General features: G+C 44.0%; 1 protein-coding gene across 2 annotated transcripts in view; it reads left to right on the top strand.

Annotated features, from left to right (window-relative positions):
- The window catches only part of spns1 (SPNS lysolipid transporter 1, lysophospholipid), a 40,471-nt gene that overhangs the window by 12,632 nt on the left and 5,174 nt on the right, over nucleotides 1-22,665 (top strand). Inside the window, exons 5-12 of one of the 2 annotated variants that reach the window (XM_080723841.1) lie at nucleotides 1,332-1,483; nucleotides 3,653-3,719; nucleotides 6,307-6,449; nucleotides 12,493-12,645; nucleotides 14,148-14,337; nucleotides 15,239-15,304; nucleotides 16,742-16,840; nucleotides 18,609-18,807. In XM_080723841.1, coding sequence (XP_080579967.1) covers nucleotides 1,332-1,483; nucleotides 3,653-3,719; nucleotides 6,307-6,449; nucleotides 12,493-12,645; nucleotides 14,148-14,337; nucleotides 15,239-15,304; nucleotides 16,742-16,840; nucleotides 18,609-18,807 — 1,069 coding nt within the window. The remainder of the gene's footprint in view (nucleotides 1-1,331; nucleotides 1,484-3,652; nucleotides 3,720-6,306; nucleotides 6,450-12,492; nucleotides 12,646-14,147; nucleotides 14,338-15,238; nucleotides 15,305-16,741; nucleotides 16,841-18,608; nucleotides 18,808-22,665) is intronic. The other variant, XM_080723842.1, reaches the window with a different exon arrangement.

Genomic DNA, 22,665 nt, shown 5'->3' on the forward strand with positions numbered 1-22,665 from the left:
GTCAGCCATAGTGCTCAAACAGTCACCCCCAAAAAAGCAGCTAAACGGCTTGCAAAATTCTGAGATGTTGTAGTCGAATATGTTAGTAACACATTCATTGCTGGCTATTATTAAGCGCTACTCTGCCAGTGTTTTGACCGATTTTACCTTGTCTTTCGAGATACGAAGATGTGGCGTTGGACTGACTCGTCTCTCTTCCTTCCACCGTAGAAATAACATCGTAACCGCCATCTTCTGCTCTAAAGTCATGAGCAGTTGTATATAACTTGTTCAAGCAAAAATGCAATCTGGGAAAAGAAATCAGAGATAAACTGAATTTAAAGTTAGAGCCGGGCTGGATTCTTTTTTTAGATGATGTCATTTCAGGTTGTACAGTATTCTTCTGGAATCTTGGGATCGCTCGTGGTTTGCAGCAATATTTGTGTATCTGTACTAGGGATGTTTTTTCTAAAGTTTTTCCCCAAAAAAATGTTTTAATCGCTTGTTCAAAAATGTTATAAGTGTTAATGTTTTCCAAATGTGAGAGGACCGGTGTGTGTGTGTCTGTGTCGGGGACGAGTGAATGTCTGTGTTGTGCATGCATGCATCGCAGAATCGCATGCATGCGGCGCTAGTCAGGTCCGCGGACTACTGGTTGAGAAACACTGCTGGTCTGTTCGCGTGCACGCGTCATAGCAGTGCGCGCTGACTGGATGTGTTTTGTTTACATGCCTGTGTGCATGCATGCTTGACAAGAAAGCTCGCTTGTTAATGGCAGTGTCGCCTCGTGTGCAGTGATTTTGTCAAGATTGACAATAAAACAACACAAAATACACTACTCGTCGAGTCGTCGTTAATGCGACACACCCGTGGACATGGTCGGGGAGGGAGAGCGAGGCAGACCTCGTCGTTAATGCGACACACCCGTGGACACGGTCGTGGGGGGAGAGCGAGGCAGACCAAAGCTCCACATTTGATACACTAGCCTGGAGTGCCAGCCAGAGCGCTCCCACTACTTTCCATGGACTTTGTCACTCCGCTTCTAGTCTCTAAAGAACAGACTCCATGCTAACGCAAGAAAGAGCAATTATTTATTATAATTATTATTAGGGCTTTGATGCAAGTTCTGATGGGTGCAGCAGCATAAGTTGTGTTGCTTAAAGCAATGCACTGTTGTGCTCTCCTCTCAGCTGCTGCTTAGCGGGAAAAAAAGTTAAAGTTGATCGACGTGTCGATTTTCGGCCTTGACGCGTTGATTAGCAAATAATGCGTTTATTAACATCCCTTCTCTGTACATGTGTAATCCTCTCATGTTGACCATAAATAAATCGTGTGTGTGTGTGTTTTCTCAGCATTTCTGGGTGCTGCTGTTGACGCGAGGTCTGGTGGGGGTGGGCGAGGCCAGCTACTCCACCATCGCCCCCACCATCATCGCAGACCTCTACGTGCGGGAGAAGAGGACGCGCATGCTGTCCGTCTTCTACTTCGCCATCCCAGTGGGCAGGTGAGAGAGCGCTAACTCACAGATAACCCTCTGTGTCTCTGCCAATGCAGATAGTTGTTTTTTTACACAGTAAAAAGCCTGATTGATAGTGATACTAGGGGCCTGTTTCACCAAACCTAGATTAGGGATGAAGCCTGAATTTATCAGATGTCCTGGCTTAAGTTAGCCCGGGATCAGAGCTCAATCGGTTTCATGAAAGCTGATTTATCTCGGCAGATTAGCCTAAACCAGGGGTCTTCAACAGGGGGTCCGGGACCCCTAGGGGGTCCTCGGAGTTACTACAGGGGGTCCTCCAAATCTTCCAATCCTTATATTAACAACTTGAACCCTAGCGTCCATATTCTGAGAACTGTAGCCAAAAATAGCTTGTGAACTTGTAGATCGGCTATTTTTGGCAAAGAGCTTTGGTGTACAGAGGAAAAAGAGCAGACTAAGTACAGAGTGAAAGGTCAAGTTTATTAGGTAATGACGGCTCAAGTGGTTAAATGTCTGAAAACACAAATTGACATGAATCCAAGATACACTGATGATTGTGCTGTCAAACGATGAAACTATATGGAATCTATGAAACGGTTTGGGGGTCCCTGCTTCATCTCTCTCTCAACTAAGGGGTCCTTGGCCTGAAAACGTTGAAGACCCCTGGCCTAAACAGTTAACCTGGATATGTTAAGCCAGAACGGCAGCATTCAGCCAGGCTTTACAATCCTGGCTCGACAAAGTCGCTCCTTCTCAGCCTGGCTTGGCCTTAGTGGAACGGAATAAACCAGGCTTTACGAAGGAGGCTTTGTCAAGTCACGATTTGGCTTAAATCCTGGCTTGCTTAATTCTGCCTTTGTGAAACATGCCCCTAGTTGTTTGGGTGTCGTGCGCTAAAAATAGCTCTTCTACGAGCTCACAGCTTGTAGATCAGCTATAGTCAATTCATGACAAGATGGCTATTCAAGGATAAACCAGGCGCTATAGACACAACAAATTGTCACGGCACGAGAGTGTGTGTGTGTGTGTGTGTGTGTGTGTGTGTGTGTGTGTGTGTGTGTGTGTGTGTGTGTGTGTGTGTGTGTGTGTGTGTGTGTGTGTGTGTGTGTGTGTGTGTGAGTGAGTGATACGGATGTGTGTATAATGTACTTTAGCATCAGCCTGACCACACTAATCGGTTAGTCTACTAAAGCTATTCGTCAATACAGTGTGTGTGTGTGGACACATTTAAATAGCATCTGGCTGTTGTCGTAGATTAGAGGTTATCATGATTGATTGTGTGTGACGTTCTAGAGTAGATCATGTGTTCATTGATTATATTAATATCTAGGTCTTTATGATGATACTAATACTTGATAGTTAGGAGTAGAGAGGCCTTCAGTAGGCCTCAGTAACTATTGTTTTGGTAAAGCCTATCTTGTTATGGTACAGCTCGTCCCAGAGGCCTTGAAGCCACACAGTATAACTCTAGTGCAGGGTTCCCCAATAGGCGGCCCGCGGGCCATTTGCGGCCCCCGGGCGGCTACTGTCTGGCCCACACCAACCCCAGTAATAATGGTGGTATAAGAGCAGCAAAACACTAGTATACCGTCGTTGTCGGGGAAATCTCGTATCCAAATGTGTACGTTCTTTTGCAAATCATACAAGGCCGTCGCACAAAAGTAGTGAAAACAGCAGATCTACAAGCACACAACGCCTCGCGGTGCGAGGCGTTGTGTGCTTGTAGATCGGCTGTTTTCACTAGTTTAAATCATTTTTAAAATGATAAATGCAAAACGAACGGTTTTGGACATACAAGATTTTCACCCGATAACGAAGATGTCTGAACTGGAGTAGTGGGAACGCCACCGTCGCCCCCTGCAATGTCGTGGCCCTCGGCTCGGTACCCTAGACATAATTCGGACCTTCGGGAAAACTAATTGAGGGACCCTGCTCTAGTGTCTGACCATTCTTCTGGGCAGAACTACTTTACCACTGCCCAGAGTGATAATTGTACCTCTGTCCATGATATCATGTTACATAAACCTGACCACACCACCACCTATAATATGATTGTCTTGTCTCCTCTGTTTTTCATTGATTATTGATTAATCTGAATTTCACCACACTGTACCGCTGGTGGATGTCATGTCACCATCTGGAGAGGTTTACATCACTTTGCAGGATAACATAAATAAGTATTTCTTCCCCCAGCGGTCTCGGTTACATCGTGGGGTCGAAGGTGGACACCCTCTTCAAGGACTGGCACTGGGCTTTGAGGGTAGGTTCATTCACTTCTCTGAAACATTCCTACTAATAAACGGAGGGGGAAAGGACTAGACGTGAGAAAGAGAGGGCCTAGTATAGTAAGGAGAGGCCCTCTTACAGGTTAAAGGAGTAGGTTACCCCCAAAATGACCTTTTCTATTGATTACTCACTGATACAGTACCTAGTATCAGTCACAGGTTTAAATGGAATGCGCAATAATGAAGTTATGACGTTGACTCATCGTAATCGCCCAGTACAGTATGTGGCTGATGCTTGCTTTTGCTTCCTGATCTTTATTTACCAGCAGGAAAAGGGTGAAAATCAAACCAGTTAAACACGTTGTTGACAAGCCTGCTATCTTCAAAACTGTTAACAAACTGCATACTACTTATATCCATTGTGGTCCGTTGCAGTTGCGATTTTGACAGCAACATTTGATTTCGTTTCGGTCAGTCTTTCGCATAAAAGTCCTTTAGTTTTAGTCATATTTTAGTCATCTGCACTGTTTTAGTTTTAGTCTAATTTCAGTCAACTAGATTTTAGTCGGAGGCATCGTAATGGCTGATTTTACACTTGGTAGCCGAGTCTAAAAAAACACGCTCACAACGCCTCGTGCTGCGAGGCGTTGTGAGCTTGTAGATCGGCTATTTTGGCAAAGAGGTTTGGTGTAGAGGGGAAAAAGAGCAGACTAAGTACAGAGTGAAAGGTCTTGACGATTGCAGTAGATTAGAGATTATCATGATTGATTATGTGTGACGTTATAGAGTAGATCATGTGTTCATTGATTATATTAAACCTGATAGTTAGGAGTAGAGAGGCCTTCAGTAGGCCTCAGTAACTGTTGTTTTGGTAAAGCCTATCTTGTTATGGTACAGCTCGTCCCAGAGGCCTTGAAGCCACACAGTATAACTCTAGTGTCTGACCATTCTTCTTGGCAGAACTACCTTACCACTGCCCAGAGTGTTAAACTGTACTTCTGTCCATGATATCATGTTACATAAACCTGCCACACCACCACCTAATAATAATTGTCTTGTCTCCTCATTTTCTCATGATTATTGATTGATCTGAATTCCACCACACAATTCAAGTGGTTACAAATCTGGAAACAAATTTAGATGAACCCAAAATACACTGATGATCGTGCAGTCAAACGATTAAATGATATGGTATCTATGGGTTGTGGGTAGGGCAGTCACGATTAATACATAATCGTCTATTCGCGATTATTTTTCATATTCGCGAATATTTTTCATATTCGCGATTATCGTCAATTATCTAATTTAATTTAAAAAGTAGTGAGTTTTGACAATAAAACCATTCTTAAACAAGTTAAACTTCACGTCAACACTTGCATTCTTGAACGCGCCTCCCCCTTGTTGCCACGGGGACCCGTGAACGCTCAATGCTGGTCCTCCTCAGTCACAGTCAGTCAACACAACAGCAGCGCGGCACGCACTGTCACACAGCACAGGCAGGCTGGCTGGCTAACTAAAAATGCTTAACTCTCAAATACCTGGAACGCGCCCGAGTCGCGTTCCAGGGACCCCCCAGAAGCAAATATTTGATTTACAAATGTTTTTTAAATAGATATATTCAAAGACTTGCAAAGAAAAATCATGATTTTTCAAAAATAGCAGATCTACAAGCTCGCAGCGCGGCACTCGGTGCCGCGCTGTGAGCTTGTATATCTGCTATTTTTCAGTAGTTAAAGCAGTCAATAATCGTAGGCCTAAATGGGTTAAACAGTTTGTTTTTTCCAGACGGTCGGAACAGACACATGTACCATACACATCCCGGGACTATATATTCCTTTTGATACGATACAGAAAAAGGCGTTCACTTTCGTTTCAACACAGAGGACTGGAATCAGTGCCTTTACTGCAGCTTAGCTTAGCACTGCTGCTCTGCTGTGGAGAGAGAGGATGATGATGATTACACACAGACGGCGACTAACTATAGATGTTGGATCGTGGTCGTGATAAACATTAGGCCTAATAGGCTACTGTCGCTATTTTCAGCTGTCGGCTATTTTTGCAGTTGTCTGCTATTTTCACAACGCAGCGCGACGTGTTGTGAGCTTGTAGATCGGCTATTTTCACAACCCACCGCGACGCGTTGTGAGCTTGTAGATCGGCTATTTTCACAACGCACCGCGAGCTTGTAGATCGGCTATTTTCAGAACGCACCGCGACGCGTTGTGAGCTTGTAGATCGGCTATTTATTTTCAAATAGCTACGGTATAAAATAGGGCTAAAGTTAGCAAGTAAATGTACTTAATAGTTACTTTACACCACTGAACTGATGTTTAAAAAGCAATTAAATTGCTCTTCATTAATGTACAGTATGAGTATGAGCTCAAAGCCTATTATCATAGTGGCATAAAATGAAGGGGGGAAAAAAGACGATATATTCGTCAATCGGCGATTATTTGTATGACAATCGTCTGGAGAAAATCCTAATCGTGACAGCCCTAGTTGTGGGGGTCCCTGCTTCATCTCTCTCTCTCTCTCTCTCTCTCAACTAAGGGGTCCTTGGCCTGAAAACGTTGGAGACCCCTGCCCTAGTGTCCTGACATGTGCTGTGTGTGCTTTCCTCAGGTGACTCCTGCCCTGGGTCTGGTGGCGGTGGTCCTGCTGATGCTGGTGGTCAAGGAGCCGAAGAGAGGCGCCATAGAGGCCCGACCCGAGCACCAGCTGCACGGGACCAGCTGGACGGCCGACATCAAGGCCCTCGTCAGGAAGTAGGTTCACTGGTGGAACAAGTATAGAGGGCATGCGCATGCATGAAGTGAATGGCAGGGGGCAGGGGCGTCACACCAAATTCTGGGCCCTGGGTACAAGGATTCACTGCGGGCCCCCCATGAATGTTAACTATTAAAAAATAGCAGATATACAAGCTCACAGCGCGGCACCGAGTGCCGCGCTGCAAGCTTGTAGATCTGCTATTTTTTTTTTGAAAAATTGTGAAAATGTGTGCAAGAAACCCATGTTTCCATGTCAGTGATGCTCAAACTTTTTCATGTGAAAAATCCCCAAAATGATATGAATTTGGCCTCGGACCCCCATCTCAAAATATTTAGTTCCAGGGGACCCCCCCCCCCCCCCCCCCCCCCTGAAAAATAGCAGATCTACAAGAGTGCCGCGCTGTGAGCTTGTATATCTGCTATTTTTCAATAGCTAAAGTTAGTAGGGCCCCTCCACCTTGGGCCCTAGTAACTCAGTCCCACTTTCCTACCCCTTGTGACGCCCCTGGGCAGGGGGCACGGTGGCACAGTTGGTAGCTCTGGTCCATCGCGTCACCTCCAGTGACGCCTTGACAGACCCGTCGGCAAATGAATAGACCGCGTTTTCTCAGCCCCTACCAGCACTCGACTTCAATGAAAATAAACCAAACTACTTCACTACTCACCAAACCAAAGGTAGTTTTGCGCTGTTGAAAGTCTATTCTCCGCGGTGGTGAGCCCCTCAGCACCCCACCTACTCTGTAAAATACATTATTTTTGTCATGAAATAAAACGCACCCACCTCGAGCCACCCAGCGGCCACCGCAGATACAATGGTTCACAACCCGGAAATAAGCTGCGATCGAGTCGGATGCACTTTATTTCATGCCAAAAATAGTGTATTTTGCAGATTGGGTGGGGTGCTGAGGGGCTAACCACCGTGGTGAATACACTTTCAACAACGCAAAACTACCTTTGGTTTGGTGAGTAGTGAAGTAGTTTTGTTTATTTTGACTGAAGTTGAGCGCTGGTAGGGGCTGAGAAAACGCGGTCTATTCATTTCCGACGGGTCTGTCAGAGCGTCACTGGAGGTGACGCGATGGACCAGAGCTACGCAGTTGGTAGCGCTGTCGCCTCACAGCTAGAAGGTCCTGGGTTCGATTCCTGCCGGGAGACGCTGTAGGCGCTGTGGGCGTGTTCCTCCTCCGCGTCATCAGTGCCCACACCCTAGGTGGGGTTGGTGATAGGGCCGTTCTGTGTGGAGTTTGCATGTTCTCCCCGTGTCTCCTAGGGTAGATGCCCTCACAAAAACATGCAGTAATCCTGGTCTCTATAATGCCTCCCCCTGGCCAGCCGGGGCGCCTGATGGAGGGGAAAGGAACTGGTTGGAATAACGTGTTCCTTCCACGCGCTACGTCCAAACCAGGGAAATCCCCACTGTCAGGTGAAAAGAAACAACTTGGACTACTCATGCATTGAAGGAAGCATGAGGTCAGTCCGTTGTCTCCCCAGGCGCGGCAGAGGGAGAGCAGAGCCCAGGATTACATGAAAATGGGTTACAAAATCAAAGTGAATGGCAAATCGAGTGGCAAAGTGAGTTTAACGTTGTTTAATGCAATCAGGTAGGACTTTTCTGTTTGGATGTATGGGCTGTCAAGGCCAGAAAGTAGCGTTTTGCCACTCAGTAGGCGTACCCGAAGAACTTCCGGGTATGATGATGATGTCACGCGCATAACCTCTATTCAAATGGTTTGCTTCAGTAAAAGTGTCAATACTGCAACATAGAAACAACAATAAAAATTGAGTAAAAGTAGAAAAGTATTGGCACCATAATGTACTTAAAGCACCAAAAGTAAAAGTACAAAATTTCAGAAAATAGCAGATCTACAAACTCGGAAGCGCTGTATAAGTCTGATGATGTCTGATTATAAGGTTTTGTGCCCATTGCCCAAGGCACACCAATTGTTAAAGGGGAGTTTCGGTCAAAAACGACTTTCCTACCTTTGAAATGATGATCCAGGAAGGCTCTGGGCTGATCCAGGTGTTGTTTTACCCAAAGCAGCATTTTGTTCATTTTTCGATTTTGTCCCCTGCACCCCACGGCTCCAAAACGGCACCTTTTGGGTCAACCCGTAATCCGGTTATTATTCTCGCTCAAAATTAACTTTTCTCGCTCGGTCTCAGTCCCTCATACTGTAGTTAGCATATCCGAGCTACATCAGCTCCTGGTCGCCGCCATGTTTGTTTACAACAAGCTCAACTCTGAACTCCCAGCCCAGGAGAGAACACTGGGAAATCCCGTTCCCGTTGGGAAACGCGCGTTCATGAGCTGCTGCTGCTGCTGCTGCTGCTGCTCTCACAGCTCCACCTCCCTCCCCCCACAGCCTGTTACCTGTTGAGGCAGACAAGAGGCTACACCATACATCACTCTGCAGACTTTGTCGACATAGTTACATCTTTTTTCTTTGGCTAAGAGCATTTTTGTGTTTTATTGTTCGTCGCGCGTCGGGGAGTCATGCGATACAAAACGGGATTTCCCAGTGTTCTCTCCTGGGCTGGGAGTTCAGAGTTGAGCTTGTTGTAAACAAACATGGCGGCGACCAGGAGCTGATGTAGCTCGGATATGCTAACTACAGTATGAGGGACTGAGACCGAGCGAGAAAAGTGAATTTTGAGCGAGAATAATAACCGGATTACGGGTTGACCCAAAAGGTGCCGTTTTGGAGCCGTGGGGTGCAGGGGAGAAAATCGAAAAATGAACAAAATGCTGCTTTGGGTAAAACAACACCTGGATCAGCCCAGAGCCTTCCTGGATCATCATTTCAAAGGTAGGAAAGTCGTTTTTGACCGAAACTCCCCTTTAAGTCAACCATCTCTCAAGGAACACCTGTATATTCAGAGTGAAACTATCTGGACTACAAGCTCACAGTGCCTCGTAATGCAACGCGTTGTTGTGAGTGCTTAGGAACCGTTGGCAATACAAGGATGGAATACAAAAATCTGCAACGTTGTCCTTTTAATTAGGTCGCTAATTTGGCCTTCCTGGGAACAGATGTTTAGGTCTATTTTAAACTCATTACAGACTGTGTGTGTGTGTGTGTGTGTGTGTGTGTGTGTGTGTGTGTGTGTGTGCGTGTGTGTGTGTGCGTGTGCGTGTGTGTGTGTGTCCAATGAGCACCAAGTAAAACCGAGCATATCGTTGTTGTCGGGTGGAAACCTTGTATGTCCAAAACCGTTCGTTTTGCTTTTATCATTTAAAATTTTTAAACTAGTGAAAACAGCCGATCTACAAGCACACAACGCCTCGCACCGCGAGGCGTTGTGTGCTTGTAGATCTGCTGTTTTCACTACTTTTGTGCGACGGCCTTGTGTGATGAAGCAGGGCTTTACTTTGCGACAGAACGAACAAATTTGAAACTTGGAGATACGAGGTTTCTGCTCGACAGTGACGAGATCGTATCACTGTCGGGTAGAAACCCATGAACTTTTGTGTGTTTTCCTAAATGAATGCCCTGCACATCACGCCCATCACACAAAAGTAGCAGATCTACAAGCTCGAAATGCTGTGCAAAGCGACGTGTTTTATTTATGTATGTATTTACTATTCTGTGATTCGCGATGAAAGTAGCCGATCATTTTTTAGGGCCCCCCCACAATGCGGCACATCTACTATTATATATTTATTTATGTTTTTTTTTAATATTGTTATTATTTGTTATTTATTTAATTTTAATTTATTTTCATGTTTTAATCTTTTGAAATCTATTTATTTATTTTTAACATAGGAAGAGAAAATCGAGACTTGACCCATAACAATTGGTCTGTGACCCCCACATGGGCCCCCCGACCCCGATATTTACTGCACCCCATAAAAAATGTTTTAATCCTAGGCACCTTATATTTATTGCATATCGTCGTTGTCGGGTGGAAACCTTGTATGTCCGTTCGTTATGTATTCATCATCTATTAGGGTTGCAGTGGTACTTTACTTGCACCGTTAAATAAAAAGAAAACTCAGCCGCTGCTCTTCTCTGCCCCGAGGAGCGCTGTAGAGATGTGACGTTCGCCAACGATTCCGCTCTTTTGAACAGCTCCTTTAAATGAACGATGGGATTCGGTTCTCAATCGCGGGAGGCCGGGAGCCGTTCCTTGTGTGGAAGTGTCGAGAACAGATCCAGAATCAACGGATCGTCCACGGGGCGAGGCACAGCCCACCAGACTGCATGATGTCTCGTCCCCACTCGCAGGGCGCGTTCCAGGAGACTAGTTGTGGCTTTATAATGTCACAGCGCGCAGTAGGCAGAAAAACAACGATGAGCCAAACAAGAAAACGCGGGGCTGTTGTAACACTTACAGTGTTGTTGCTTTTTTACAAGGCTGAATTTTTGATATGGTCGGATGGTTGTTGTTGTAGCTTGAGGTAGCATTGGCTGCTACTGAGTGCTCACAAGACGACAAGACACGCAATGGTGGTTGAAACGGTGTTACCGATAACCGCGGTGTTGACACATTGACATATTTTCGGTGTTAAAAATCTCATACCGTTGCAACCCTACTGTGACCCCCACATGGGCCCCCCGACCTAGCCTGGAACCAGACCAATCCGCCTGGGCAAAAGAAAACTTGCCCTTGGTGAATATGGGCCTGGCCCCTCTCAATTGTGAATCCATTTCCTCTCCCCCAAAATATGGGGGAACCAATCAGGGCCCAGCATTGGTCTGGGCTAACCAATCGTGTCCAGAGCCATTTTTTTTAACCCACCCCTTGGAAATGTACATTCTGCTCGCGAGTCCAGACTAATATCCGATACGTAGTGAGGAAATAGTATGAGCAACACCAGGTTACCCCCGACCCACTGTATGGGAAATGGATCATAGAATAGATCAGGAGTTCCCAAACTTTTTTGTCTCAGGGCACCCCATACATTTTTTCCGAGGCACCCCTACATTATCATTTTCACTCCCAGCACATTATATATTTATAGCATATCGTCGTTGTCGGGTGGAAACCTTGTATGTCCAAAACCGTTCGTTATGTATTTATCATCTATAAAATACTAAAGTAGTGAAACTAAAGTAGTGAAAACAGCAGATCTACAAGCACACAACGCCTCGCATCGCGAGGCGTTGTGTGCTTGTAGATCGGCTGTTTTCACTAGTTCTGTGCGACAGTCTTGTATGATGAACAGGGCTTTGCTTTACCAAAAGACGCACGCACTTGAAACTTGGAGATACGAGGTTTCTGCCCAACAGTGACGATATTCTAGTGATTGTGTTGCAAGGAAATCGTTGAGATAATAGCCATTTTGGTTAGAACTGACTGAAAATAACTTTGTACTTCAAGTTTAAAATGATACGAAATATTTTTTCAAGTGTCCAAATAAATTCCAAATATTATCAACTGATCTCGCAGGACACCCCCGGACTGCCGTCACGGCACCCCAAGGTGCCCCGTCACCCACTTTGAAAAGCCCTGGAATAGATCATGCTGCTGATGTCATTCTGTCCGTGTGTGCGTGTGTGTTTTCGCAGCCCCAGCTTCGTGATCATTTAGGCCTAGGATTATTGACTGCTTTAACCATTGAAAAATAGCAGATATACAAGCTCACAGCGCGGCACCGAGTGCCGCGCTGCGAGCTTGTAGATCTGCTATTTTTGAAAAATCATGATTTTTCTTTGCAAGTCTTTGAATATATCTATTTAAAAGCGAACATTTGTAAATCAAATATTTGCTTCTGGGGGGTCCCTGGAACAACATATTTTGAGATGGGGGTCCGTGGCTAAATACCTGTAATTTTGGGGGTCCTTTACATGAAAAAGTTTGAGAACCACTGATTTAGAGGAAGGATTTAGAAGTCGGGTCAAAGATCGGGTCAAAGATATTCATAAGACTTGCACACATTTTCACGATTTTTCAAAAATAGCAGACCTACAAGCTCGCAGTGAGCTTGTAGATCTGCTATTTTTCTAATGTTACCCCCGACCCACTGTATGGGAAATGGATCATAGAATAGATCATGCTGCTGATGTCATTCTGTCCGTGTGTGCGTGTGTTTTCGCAGCCCCAGCTTCGTGCTGTCCACGTTCGGCTTCACGGCGGTGGCCTTCGTGACAGGCTCTCTGGCCCTGTGGGCCCCAGCCTTCCTCTTCAGGGCAGCGGTCTTCACCGGGGAGAAGGCCCCCTGCGTCCAGTCACCCTGCGACAACTCTGACAGGTAAGAGAGACAACGCCAGCCAGTCACCACACGACAAGTGTCACAATACCAAACATGCAAACATGGTCTGCTTTGACCCATTAAGCGACAACTTGTTTTTTGTAAATAGAGAAAAGGTGATTGTTAAAATGTTTTCATTTACTGCTTCCTATTGTTTTAGCGATTTTAATGATTTTGATTTCACGGGGTGGGGGCATGCATACAAGTGGCTAAATATGATTTTTTTAGACGCAATATGCCCATTCCCAAGATGCACTGCAACCTTTCATGGGCAGATACTGTTACTGCAAATGGTAACAAAGAAATCGCTGGCTTATTGTGTCTAACACTTGCCCCCACCCACTGCAATCTAAATCGCTAAAATAAATGAAAACATTTTAACACTCACACTAGAATAAAAAACATGAACCTGGAATTATTTGATACTTTAGCTATTGAAAAATTGGCAGATATACAAGCTCACAGCACCATCTGCTATTTTTGAAAAACAAATGAAAATCGAAGCAGATCTTTGAATCCATGGGTTGCATTTGTAGTCCTACACCAGCCATGTTGAGGACCAACACAGGTGTTCTGATTAGCGTAGAACATTATTTCTATGCCAATCAGACACATTGAAAAACCTGTGTTGGTCCTCAACATGGCCATTTAGGACTACAAATGCAACCCATGAATACATATTTTTCAAACAAACTTTTGTAACTCAAACATCTTCTTCTGGGGGTCCCTGGAACAGCATATTTCGAGATGGGGGGGCCCTCTCGAACGGCCAAATACATGTAACTTGGGGGGTCCTCGACATTTTTAAGAACCACTGATTTAGAAGCAGGATTTAGAAGACATTTATAGAATCAGGTCAATATATTCGAAGACTTGCACACATTTTATCGATCTTTCACAAATCTACAAGCTTGCTTGTATATCTGCTATTTTTTAACAGTTAAAGCATAAAACAATGGTTAATGCAATAATGCGGTCTTAATGGTTTAAAGCAGGGGTCTTCAACGTTTTCAGGCCTAGGAACCCTTAGTTGAGAGAGAGAGATGAAGCAGGGACCCCACAACCTGTTCATAGATTCCATATAGTTTCATCGTTTGATGGCACAATCTTCACTCTATTTTGGATTCATGTCAATTTGTGTTTTCAGATATTTACTTGAACCGTCAATACTTGATAAACTTGAACTTTCACTCTGTACTTAGTCTGCTCTTTATCCCCTCTACACCAAACCTCTTTACCGAAAATAGCCGATCTACAAGCTACAAACGACTCGCGCTGCGAGGCGTTGTGGAGCTTGTAGATCTGTTATTTTTGTCTAAAGTTCTCAGAATATGGACGCTAGGGTTCAAATGGTTAATATAAAAAAGGAGAAAAATAGGTTTCTATCACACAAAGATTTGGAGGACCCCCTGTAGTAACTCTGAGGACCCCCTGGTGAGAACCACTGGTTTAAAGAAGATGTTGAAATAACGCTAATCGTATTTTTCTTGTGGTGGTTTCAGCCTGTACTTCGGCATCATCACGTGCGTGACGGGCGTGCTGGGCGTGTGGAGCGGCGTGGAGCTGAGCCGCTGGCTGCGGGTGCGCACGCCCCGTGCCGACCCGCTGGTGTGCGCCGCCGGCCTGCTGCTCTCCGCCCCCTTCCTCTACCTGGCCATCGTGTTCGCACAGGCCAGCACCATCGCCACATACGTGAGTAGGCCTGTCACAATTATTACATGATCGTCCTAATCGCCATTATTTTGAAGTAATCGTCACGATCGTCATAATCGTTTCCATGTTGAAAAATGTTCACATATTTTCAAACATAGTGGAAAAATAGTGAAACTAGCAGATCTACAAGCTCACAACAGAACATTAATGCACTATGCAGTGTATTGAGATATTTAGATCCTGTGGGCTGGTAGGACACCTACTGGCTGAAAGAGGTAGTGCATATAACTTAAATCAAGGGTCACTGTTCAAGTCATTTCATGCTTCCGAACAGCTAAGTATAAATCTTACAACGCCTTCAAGGCCTGCCAACATAAACTTTGGTTGACTAAATCAGTGGTTCTCAACCTGTGGGTCGGGACCCCCAAATTATTTTTTGGGTGCCCAGATGATTAACTTAATGTGCAACATTGTTTTCTCACTCAACAGTAAATAAACCAACATAAAATGTAAGTGTATAGCGGGATTTTGTAGATTTCTAAAGTGACATTTAAGGACTATTTAATACCTCCAGAAGCAGAAATTGTGAAAATAGCCGATCTACATTGAGCATGTAGATCTGCTATTTTCACATTAAAACCGTGTTATACAAAATGTAATGCCTCAACTCTTAGTGCTCGTCAGGGTGGGAGGGGTCCCCCAGTTAAAATATGATTATTTTGGGGGTCGCGGCCTGAAAAGGTTGAGAACCACTGGACTAAATCAAGTGTAGATTAGTCAACTAAAATCTCATATTTAGTCGACTAAAACGTAAACTTTTCAGATGACAAAAATCTGACTAAAAATACTTCTAATTCTTTTTTGTGTCTGTGTGTTTTTAATACTAAGACTTGTCAATGAAAACACTGTGTGACATGTCCTTTTTTTTGTGTCCGTTCAGGTGTTCATCTTCCTGGGGGAGACCTTCCTGTCCATGAACTGGGCCATCGTAGCAGACATCCTGCTGGTCAGTAGTTGTCACCAAATGCAGGCTTTCTCACAGTGGGCTGCCATGACCATAGTACTGGGGTGTACTGGGTACTTTAACTATTGAAAAATAGCAGATCCACAAGCTCACAGCGCGGCACCGAGTGCCGCGCTGTGAGCTTGTAGATCTGCTATTTTTGAAAAATCTTGAAAATTTGTCTTTGAATGTTTCAAATCCTTCTAAGGTTTTTTTTTAAAAACCTATGTTTCTATGTCAGTGGTGCTCAAACTGTTTAATGTGAAGGACCCCCAAAATGATATGTATTTGGCCACGGACCCCCATCTCAAAATATGATGTTTCATTGGACCCCCTCAGAAGCAAAATTTGAGTTACAAATGTTCGCTTGTACATCTGCTATTTTTCAATAGCTAAAGTATAAAATAATTCCAGGCCCCTCCACCTTGGGCCCTGGTAACTCAGTCCCACTTTCCCCCCCTTGTGACGTCCCCCGATCATATCTGAAATGTATCAATGTCTGTGCAATATGATGATATTACTTTATCATCATGAAAGATAATAATTCAGAATGTAATGCTCATCAGACTCAGAGAAATAACCCACCTATGTGCCAGACTCCCTCCCCAGTCAGAGTTCAGAGTTTGAATGAGTAGAATTATGTGCAAGGATTTGCAAGATGTGAGGGGACTTCATTTAGGCCTAATTGAAGAAAAATCCTCCCCCACTTAGGCCAGTGTGTCAGTGATGAATATAAAACTGGGGATCCTTGTAAATGATTACACATTACGTTTGGGGTGTGTCGACAAGACATTTTGGTTTTTAAAGGTTAGGGTAAAACTGGTTGCACACTGCTGTGTTTTTTTTGTTGCGAAATGCGTTGTCAGGGCAAGGAGATAGAGAGAGCAAGGGACCCAGTGGTCCGAAAATAAATACGAAACGGGCAGCAGTGCGCAAACGTGATTTAATAACAAAATGGGTCTATGTCCTGATAGTACTAGTTACTGTAGAGTCCATATTTGGACTTCAGCCTTATCTCCTGTGAGGAGAAAAAAGCAGTTGCAGTTGCTCCACCAAAACTGTTTCCTCCAATCAGGATAGAGCGGGGCCTTCCTCCAATCGATCATGATTGGAGGAATCCCCCCCGCCTGTCACCTACATGAAAACTGAAACTTAAAGGCTCAGTTCTTATTTTATTGTTGTTTGGGACAAGATCAACACAATCCTGAGTTATTTTTTGTGTTCAGTCTGTGTTTTGAGATGTTTTAGGATTGTGTTGATCTTGTCCCAAAAAAACTATAAAATAAGATGGTTGTTCCAGAGGTGAACTAGGCCTTTAAGTGAAATCACTTACCCTGCCTTTAAAGGACTCCCTGCATGATTGACTGATGCTTGTCGTGGTTGGTTCAGTGAGTGTTCAGTCGTGACCAGCTGTGTGTGGTCCTCTCTGTGTGTTGACAGTACGTGGTGGTCCCCACGCGGCGGTCCACGGCCGAGGCCTTCCAGATCGTTCTGTCGCACCTGCTGGGAGACGCAGGCAGCCCTTACCTCATAGGAGTGGTACGTTTGACGCACGCACGCACACACACACACACACACACACACACACACACACACACACACACACTAGGGATGTGCGCGAATATTCGGATATCCGTATAAACGGCTTGTAAACCACTGGTCAGTGGTCGCGCTGACCTGCGCTCAGTGCACGCACCATGCAGGTAGCTTGACATTTGCGTCTTTCTGGCAAGATGTAATTAATTATTTTGAAGCAAGAGTCCAGTAGTATAAACATTTTTAAAGGGCTTGCATATACTCTTGATATTTTTTCAAATGAGGCTTGGCCTAATAAATCGAAATGTGCTCAGTTGTGGCTATTTTATGGGTGTTCATTTCAATTAAAAAATACTTTTCGGATATACGAATATATTCGGTTTGAAAAATGTTGTGTACACGTCGGTGAAATTAACCGCTAGGAACATCCCTAACACACACACAGTCTCAGTCTCAATGTCTCCTTCAGAATATTCATTGATGGACTAACATGTTAGGACTCAAAATAAATGAATACAATTTTACTTCATACAGTCTTTTTTTGTTTTGTTTTGTTTTACTCTACCAAAAAAATTGCCAATCTACAACCTCACAACAAGGTGCGTTGCGACGCGTTATGAGCTTGTAGATCTGCAATTTGTTTGGCAAATGTTCCGCCCCAGGATAATGGATGTTCGCAATTTCTTTGGTCACAATAATCGTGCGTGCGTCGTGCGTGTGTGAGTGTTGTTTTTGACAGCAAATTTTGATTTAGTTTTAGTCATAGTCTTTTAAATAAAATGTATTTTAGTTTTAGTCAGGAAAAGTTTTAGTTTTAGTCTAATTTTAGTCGACTAAATATGATAAGATTTTAGGCGACTAAATCTACAGTTGATTTAGTCAACTAAAATGTATTTTGGCAGGCCTTGATGGCATCGTAATGGCTGATTTTATGCTTGGTTGCGTGCTGAAAATAGCCGATCTACAAGCACACAACGCGTTGCAGCGCGACGCGTTGTGTGCTTGTAGATCGGCTATTTTCAGCACGCAACACCTGAGAGCAACCAAACATAAACTGACTCTCTTCTCCACTAGTCCCTCCCTAACGTTTTAGTCTAGTATTTATTTTGTTGACGAAATTTTCAATACATTTAGTCTTAGTTTTAATCATCACAGCTTAGTTTTTATTTCGTTTCTATTTTGTTTTCGTCAGTGAAAAAAACGCAGTCGATGAAATCAACACTGGTCATTTTGGATTTTTCCATTTGTTTGTATTAGTTTTGAGGTTTTGTTTTCAATTACAGTTTAGTTTTAATTCGTTTTTAAAGTGAGGTTGCTAGTTTCGTTTCGCTTTTATTTTTTGAAAATGCTTAGTTTTAGTTTAGTTTTGATTAGTTTTAGTGTTAGTTTTAGTCTTTTACCTAATATGGGGTATTTGTCAGGGGTGAGATTAAAAAACTCCGGAAAAAAGTATTGTCTAATAAAGAAAATCAACAAAACATCATATTGTTGAGAGTGGCAGGAATGTTGAGACATACAACTTCTCTCTTTGACCTCACCAACTGGTGTTTTTTAATTTTTTATTTCCACAAAAGACGAAAACTAAGGAGATTTTCTCTATAATTTTAGTTCATTTTCACACAATACCGTTTCAGTTAGTTTTAGTTTTTTTTTTAAAAGCGTAGTTTTTATTTTTATGTTTTTCCATTCTAGTTTTCGTTTTTTAGTTAGTTTTCGTTTACTATAATAACCTTGGTGTGTGTGTGTGTGTGTGTGTGTGTGTGTGTTGCAGGTGTCGGACCGCCTGAAGCAGACGGACTCGTACCTGTGGCAGTTCCGCTCGCTGCAGCTCTCGCTGCTCCTCTGCTCCTTCGTGGCGGTGGTGGGCGGCGCCTTCTTCCTGGCCACCGCCCTCTTCATCGAGAAGGACCGCCACCGCGCCGAGAACTACGTCCCCTCGGGTGAGGCGAAGCGCACGCGCCGAAATTGGGGTACAGTGTTGTTACCGCTAGGGCAGTCGCGATTAATACACAATCGTCTATTCGCGATTATTTTTCATATTCGCGAATATTTTTTGATATTCGCGATTATCGTCAATTATCCAATTTCATTAAAAAGTAGTGGGTTTTGACAATAACACCATTCTTAACTCACCGGGTGCCCACGCGTCAAACTCTTTGATGTCGCTGGAGGCCCACGACGTTTTGACGTGTTTACTGTATTTACAGTATCGACTTTAAATCTCACCGTTAGGTTGGGGCTACGCCTGGATGCAGCCCATTAGCCGCTGGTCGCTTCGAGTCGACGCTGAGAGCATCGCGCGGCCGTTTTTCTCCATATACTCCAATGCATTTCCCCATCTTTAACGCCCTTTATCTCTGATGTTTGTTTTATGGCTAAAACTGTGGCGGGGTGCGGCAAAATGTCCAAATTTTGATCAATGAACAGTTATGATCAACACTGGTCCATACAGAAAGTTACACAACAACATCCTGTCTGCGCTCATGTGACCAAGTGACGTCATGACGCATGCATTGACGCAGCAGGGCCGGATTCAATACAATGGTGGTGGGCCTGGGCAGCGAGAGGGGATAAATGGGTCTCAATCCAGGGGCACCCAATGTGTTAAACCTTGTCCTCGCGTCAACACGTGCATTCTTGAATGCGCCTCCGCGCCTCCTCACGTCCCCGTGAACGCAGCAATGCTCGTCCTCGACTCCTCAGTCAGAGTCAAGAGTCAACAGCAGCACGGCACACTATTCAGTCACACAGGCAGGCTGGCTGGCTAACTAAGGCCATGGCTACACGGAGCTGGATATTTCATATATCCAGGTTTTTTAGATATCCATATAGAAAAATATCTAGGTCCACACGACAAAGATATCTAGGTCTAACAAGCACACACACACAGTAAAGTCTTCAGAGGTATCCAGGTTCCCTGTCTACACGGATCCAATGAATCGGATATTTTTCAATGTCTTCACTTATTTATCCGGTTTAAAAAATATCCAGCTTCGCGGCCAAAATATCCAGCTTCATGTGGCTGCAAGCCCCAACAGCACAAAAAAAGCTTCAGAAATATCCAGCTCCGTGTAGCCATGGCCTAAACATGCTTAAAAAGTTTGTTTCAACCGATCCAAGCTCGGAAGTACAGACACATGTACCATACATATCCCGGGACTATATTCCTTTTGATATGATACAGAAAAAGGCTTTCACTTTCGTTTCAAAACAGAGGACTGGATACTGCAGCTTTAGCTTAGCGCTGCTGCTCTTTTTCTGGAGGGGGATGATGATGAATGATCACACACAGACGACGATGTTGGATTGTGATAAACATGGGCTATTGTCGCTATTTTCAGTTGTCGGCTATTTTTGCAGTTGTCGGCTATTTGTGGGCTTGTAGATCGTCTATTTTCAAATAGCCACTGTATAATAGGGCTAAAGTTTGCACGTAAATGTACTTAATAGTTACTTTACACCACTGAACTGATGTTCAAAAAGCATTGCTCTTCTTCATCAAGGTGTACAGTATGAGTAAAGCTCATAGCCTACTATCATAGTAGCATAAAATGAAGGAGGAAAAAAAAGACGATATATTCGTCAATCGCGATTATTTTGTATACGATTAATTGTCTCCAGAAAGTCCTAATCGTGACAGCCCTAATTACCGCCGGTAATTACCCGGGGAGGATGGTGGAAAGGGAAGCGTCCAATTCATTCCCTAAGGGCCCGTTCACAATGAGCCGAACCCGGGGCCGAGGATCCCCGACAAGATTTCGGGAGGACCCCCCGGGAAAATCGTTTGGTCGGCCCCGGAATCGGTCTTGGGCTTGAACAGTACCCCGACACGATCGGATTATGTTAATTAGCTTTTTTATGACCTCGGGACTCGTCGGGAGCACTCACGATAATATCAAAAAAGCTTGATATTGTCGGGTCATCGGGTAGGAATCCTTTACAGTTATTGTCGTCTGAATGAGCTCACGGGATTGCTTCAGATTATATGAAGCCAGCTCCTCCCTTTTTAGGCTGCGCAGAGTGTAGGCTATTCGGTCACCTCACAATAGAACAGCCTACACTTTTATTATTATTATTAGCCTACTTACTTTTTACTTTAGCCTACTCTCTCCCTAAAATGTTGTAATCACTTGTTCAAAAACGTTATAGCCTATAGCGTTCTTTTTTCTTCTTCTGCGCAGTCATTTGGCGACAAGGCAGTGCATTCTATCGCCTCACGAAAGCCTTTCCCCATATAGGCTATATATAATATATTTTTTATATTTATAAAAGATAATATTAATCACCATTTGAAACGCCTGTTTCAAATAAGCGCACGGTTCAAGCGCCTGGGCCGTTATTTCTTATTTGCAATTAATATTATCCTTATTATGTTTTATATAAGAGCCCGGGCTATTATTTGTTTGGTTGTTTGGTATTATTTGCTATTTATTCAACTTAACTGGTCATTTATGTTGCATGGCAGTGGTGCGCTGAAAACAGCAAATCTACAAGCTCACAGCAGTGCTGTGACAGCACGTTGCAAGTGCAACGCACCGCACTCACTGTGCGTCGCTAGGGTCATATGTTGCATGCGCTGAAAACAGCAAATCTACAAGCTCACAGCCCTGTGGACAGACACTTCTAAAAATGTATATGCTGCCCAGCCCAGCCCAGTCAGACGTGCGTCGGGGAACAGATTGCCAAAGGACTCCAAAAAAAAGAGAGAGGAGTCTGCTGCTCTCTGCCACTGCTGGATCAGAATAACTCATTACCTGTTGCTGCCTCTTTTTATCCAGTCCGCATTTTGAAGAAGTAATCCATTATTTTGAGGTGCAAGGGGAATGTAGAAGGCTCAATACTATAATGGTTTAATGTCAGGAATGGATAGTGGAGTGGTCATGTCAGCGAGTCAGAACACCGCAGCTGCAGGACTTCTGCGCTAATTGGGTCGTTGGCTCGTTGACTACAGACCTAGATGTGTGTGTGTGTGTGTGTGTGTGTGTGTGTGTGTGTGTGTGTGTGTGTGTGTGTGTGTGTGTGTGTGTGTGTGTGTGTGTGTGTGTGTGTCTGTGTGTCTGTGTGTGTGTGTGTGTGTGGAAAGGGAGAGGACGCGTCGTTCATGTTCAAGTTCAAACTCTCACGCAACATGTCGCTTTGATGTCATGCAGAATGTAATGCGCAATTTCCTATTGATCAGATACACACCTGAAAGTATTCACGCTGATTAACAGTTAATTTGAGCAGTGATGGTAAAAGTAGGCCTAATCAGTGAGAATGCTTTCAGGTGAGCCTTTCTCCGTGCTCAAAGGCCAAGTAAAAAAAAAAAAGAGAGAGAGATTAATAAACTTGAACTCTGTCGGTCCACCGCCTCATCCAAGCCTTCAACCAACTGTCCAAAAAGGAAAATGGACATGTATGGTTCATTTAGTTCCATTACACTGTCAGGGTATTGCATATCACCTAAAACCGGATTAATTCTTCAAAATGTGGACTACATCACATCACAGATGCAGCACTCAAGGTAATTAAATGTCAGACCAAACCTCACCGTTGTGACTCCGACCAAGCCAAATATATTAGCCTATCTTATATAAATATAATAACGATATTATATATCCCCACGTGTGGGGAAAGGCTTTTTTGAGAGGTGATAGAATAGGGTGGTTGGGCCCATTAAATATAAAAAAAAAACTCTTTAAGAGGCTGCGCAAACAAAGAAAAGGAAAAAAAAGCAAAGGGGCAAATACACGTTATAGCCTACACAGTAGGTCTATATGTAGGCTGGTAACGTGTCCGTTTCACGCTGGTCGCAACGACTTCACTTTTAGCGTTTCTTGGTTATAGAC

This window comes from Nannobrachium achirus, assembly GCF_963921795.1.
Source record: "Nannobrachium achirus genome assembly, chromosome: 4".
NCBI classification, from domain to species: domain Eukaryota; kingdom Metazoa; phylum Chordata; class Actinopteri; order Myctophiformes; family Myctophidae; genus Nannobrachium; species Nannobrachium achirus.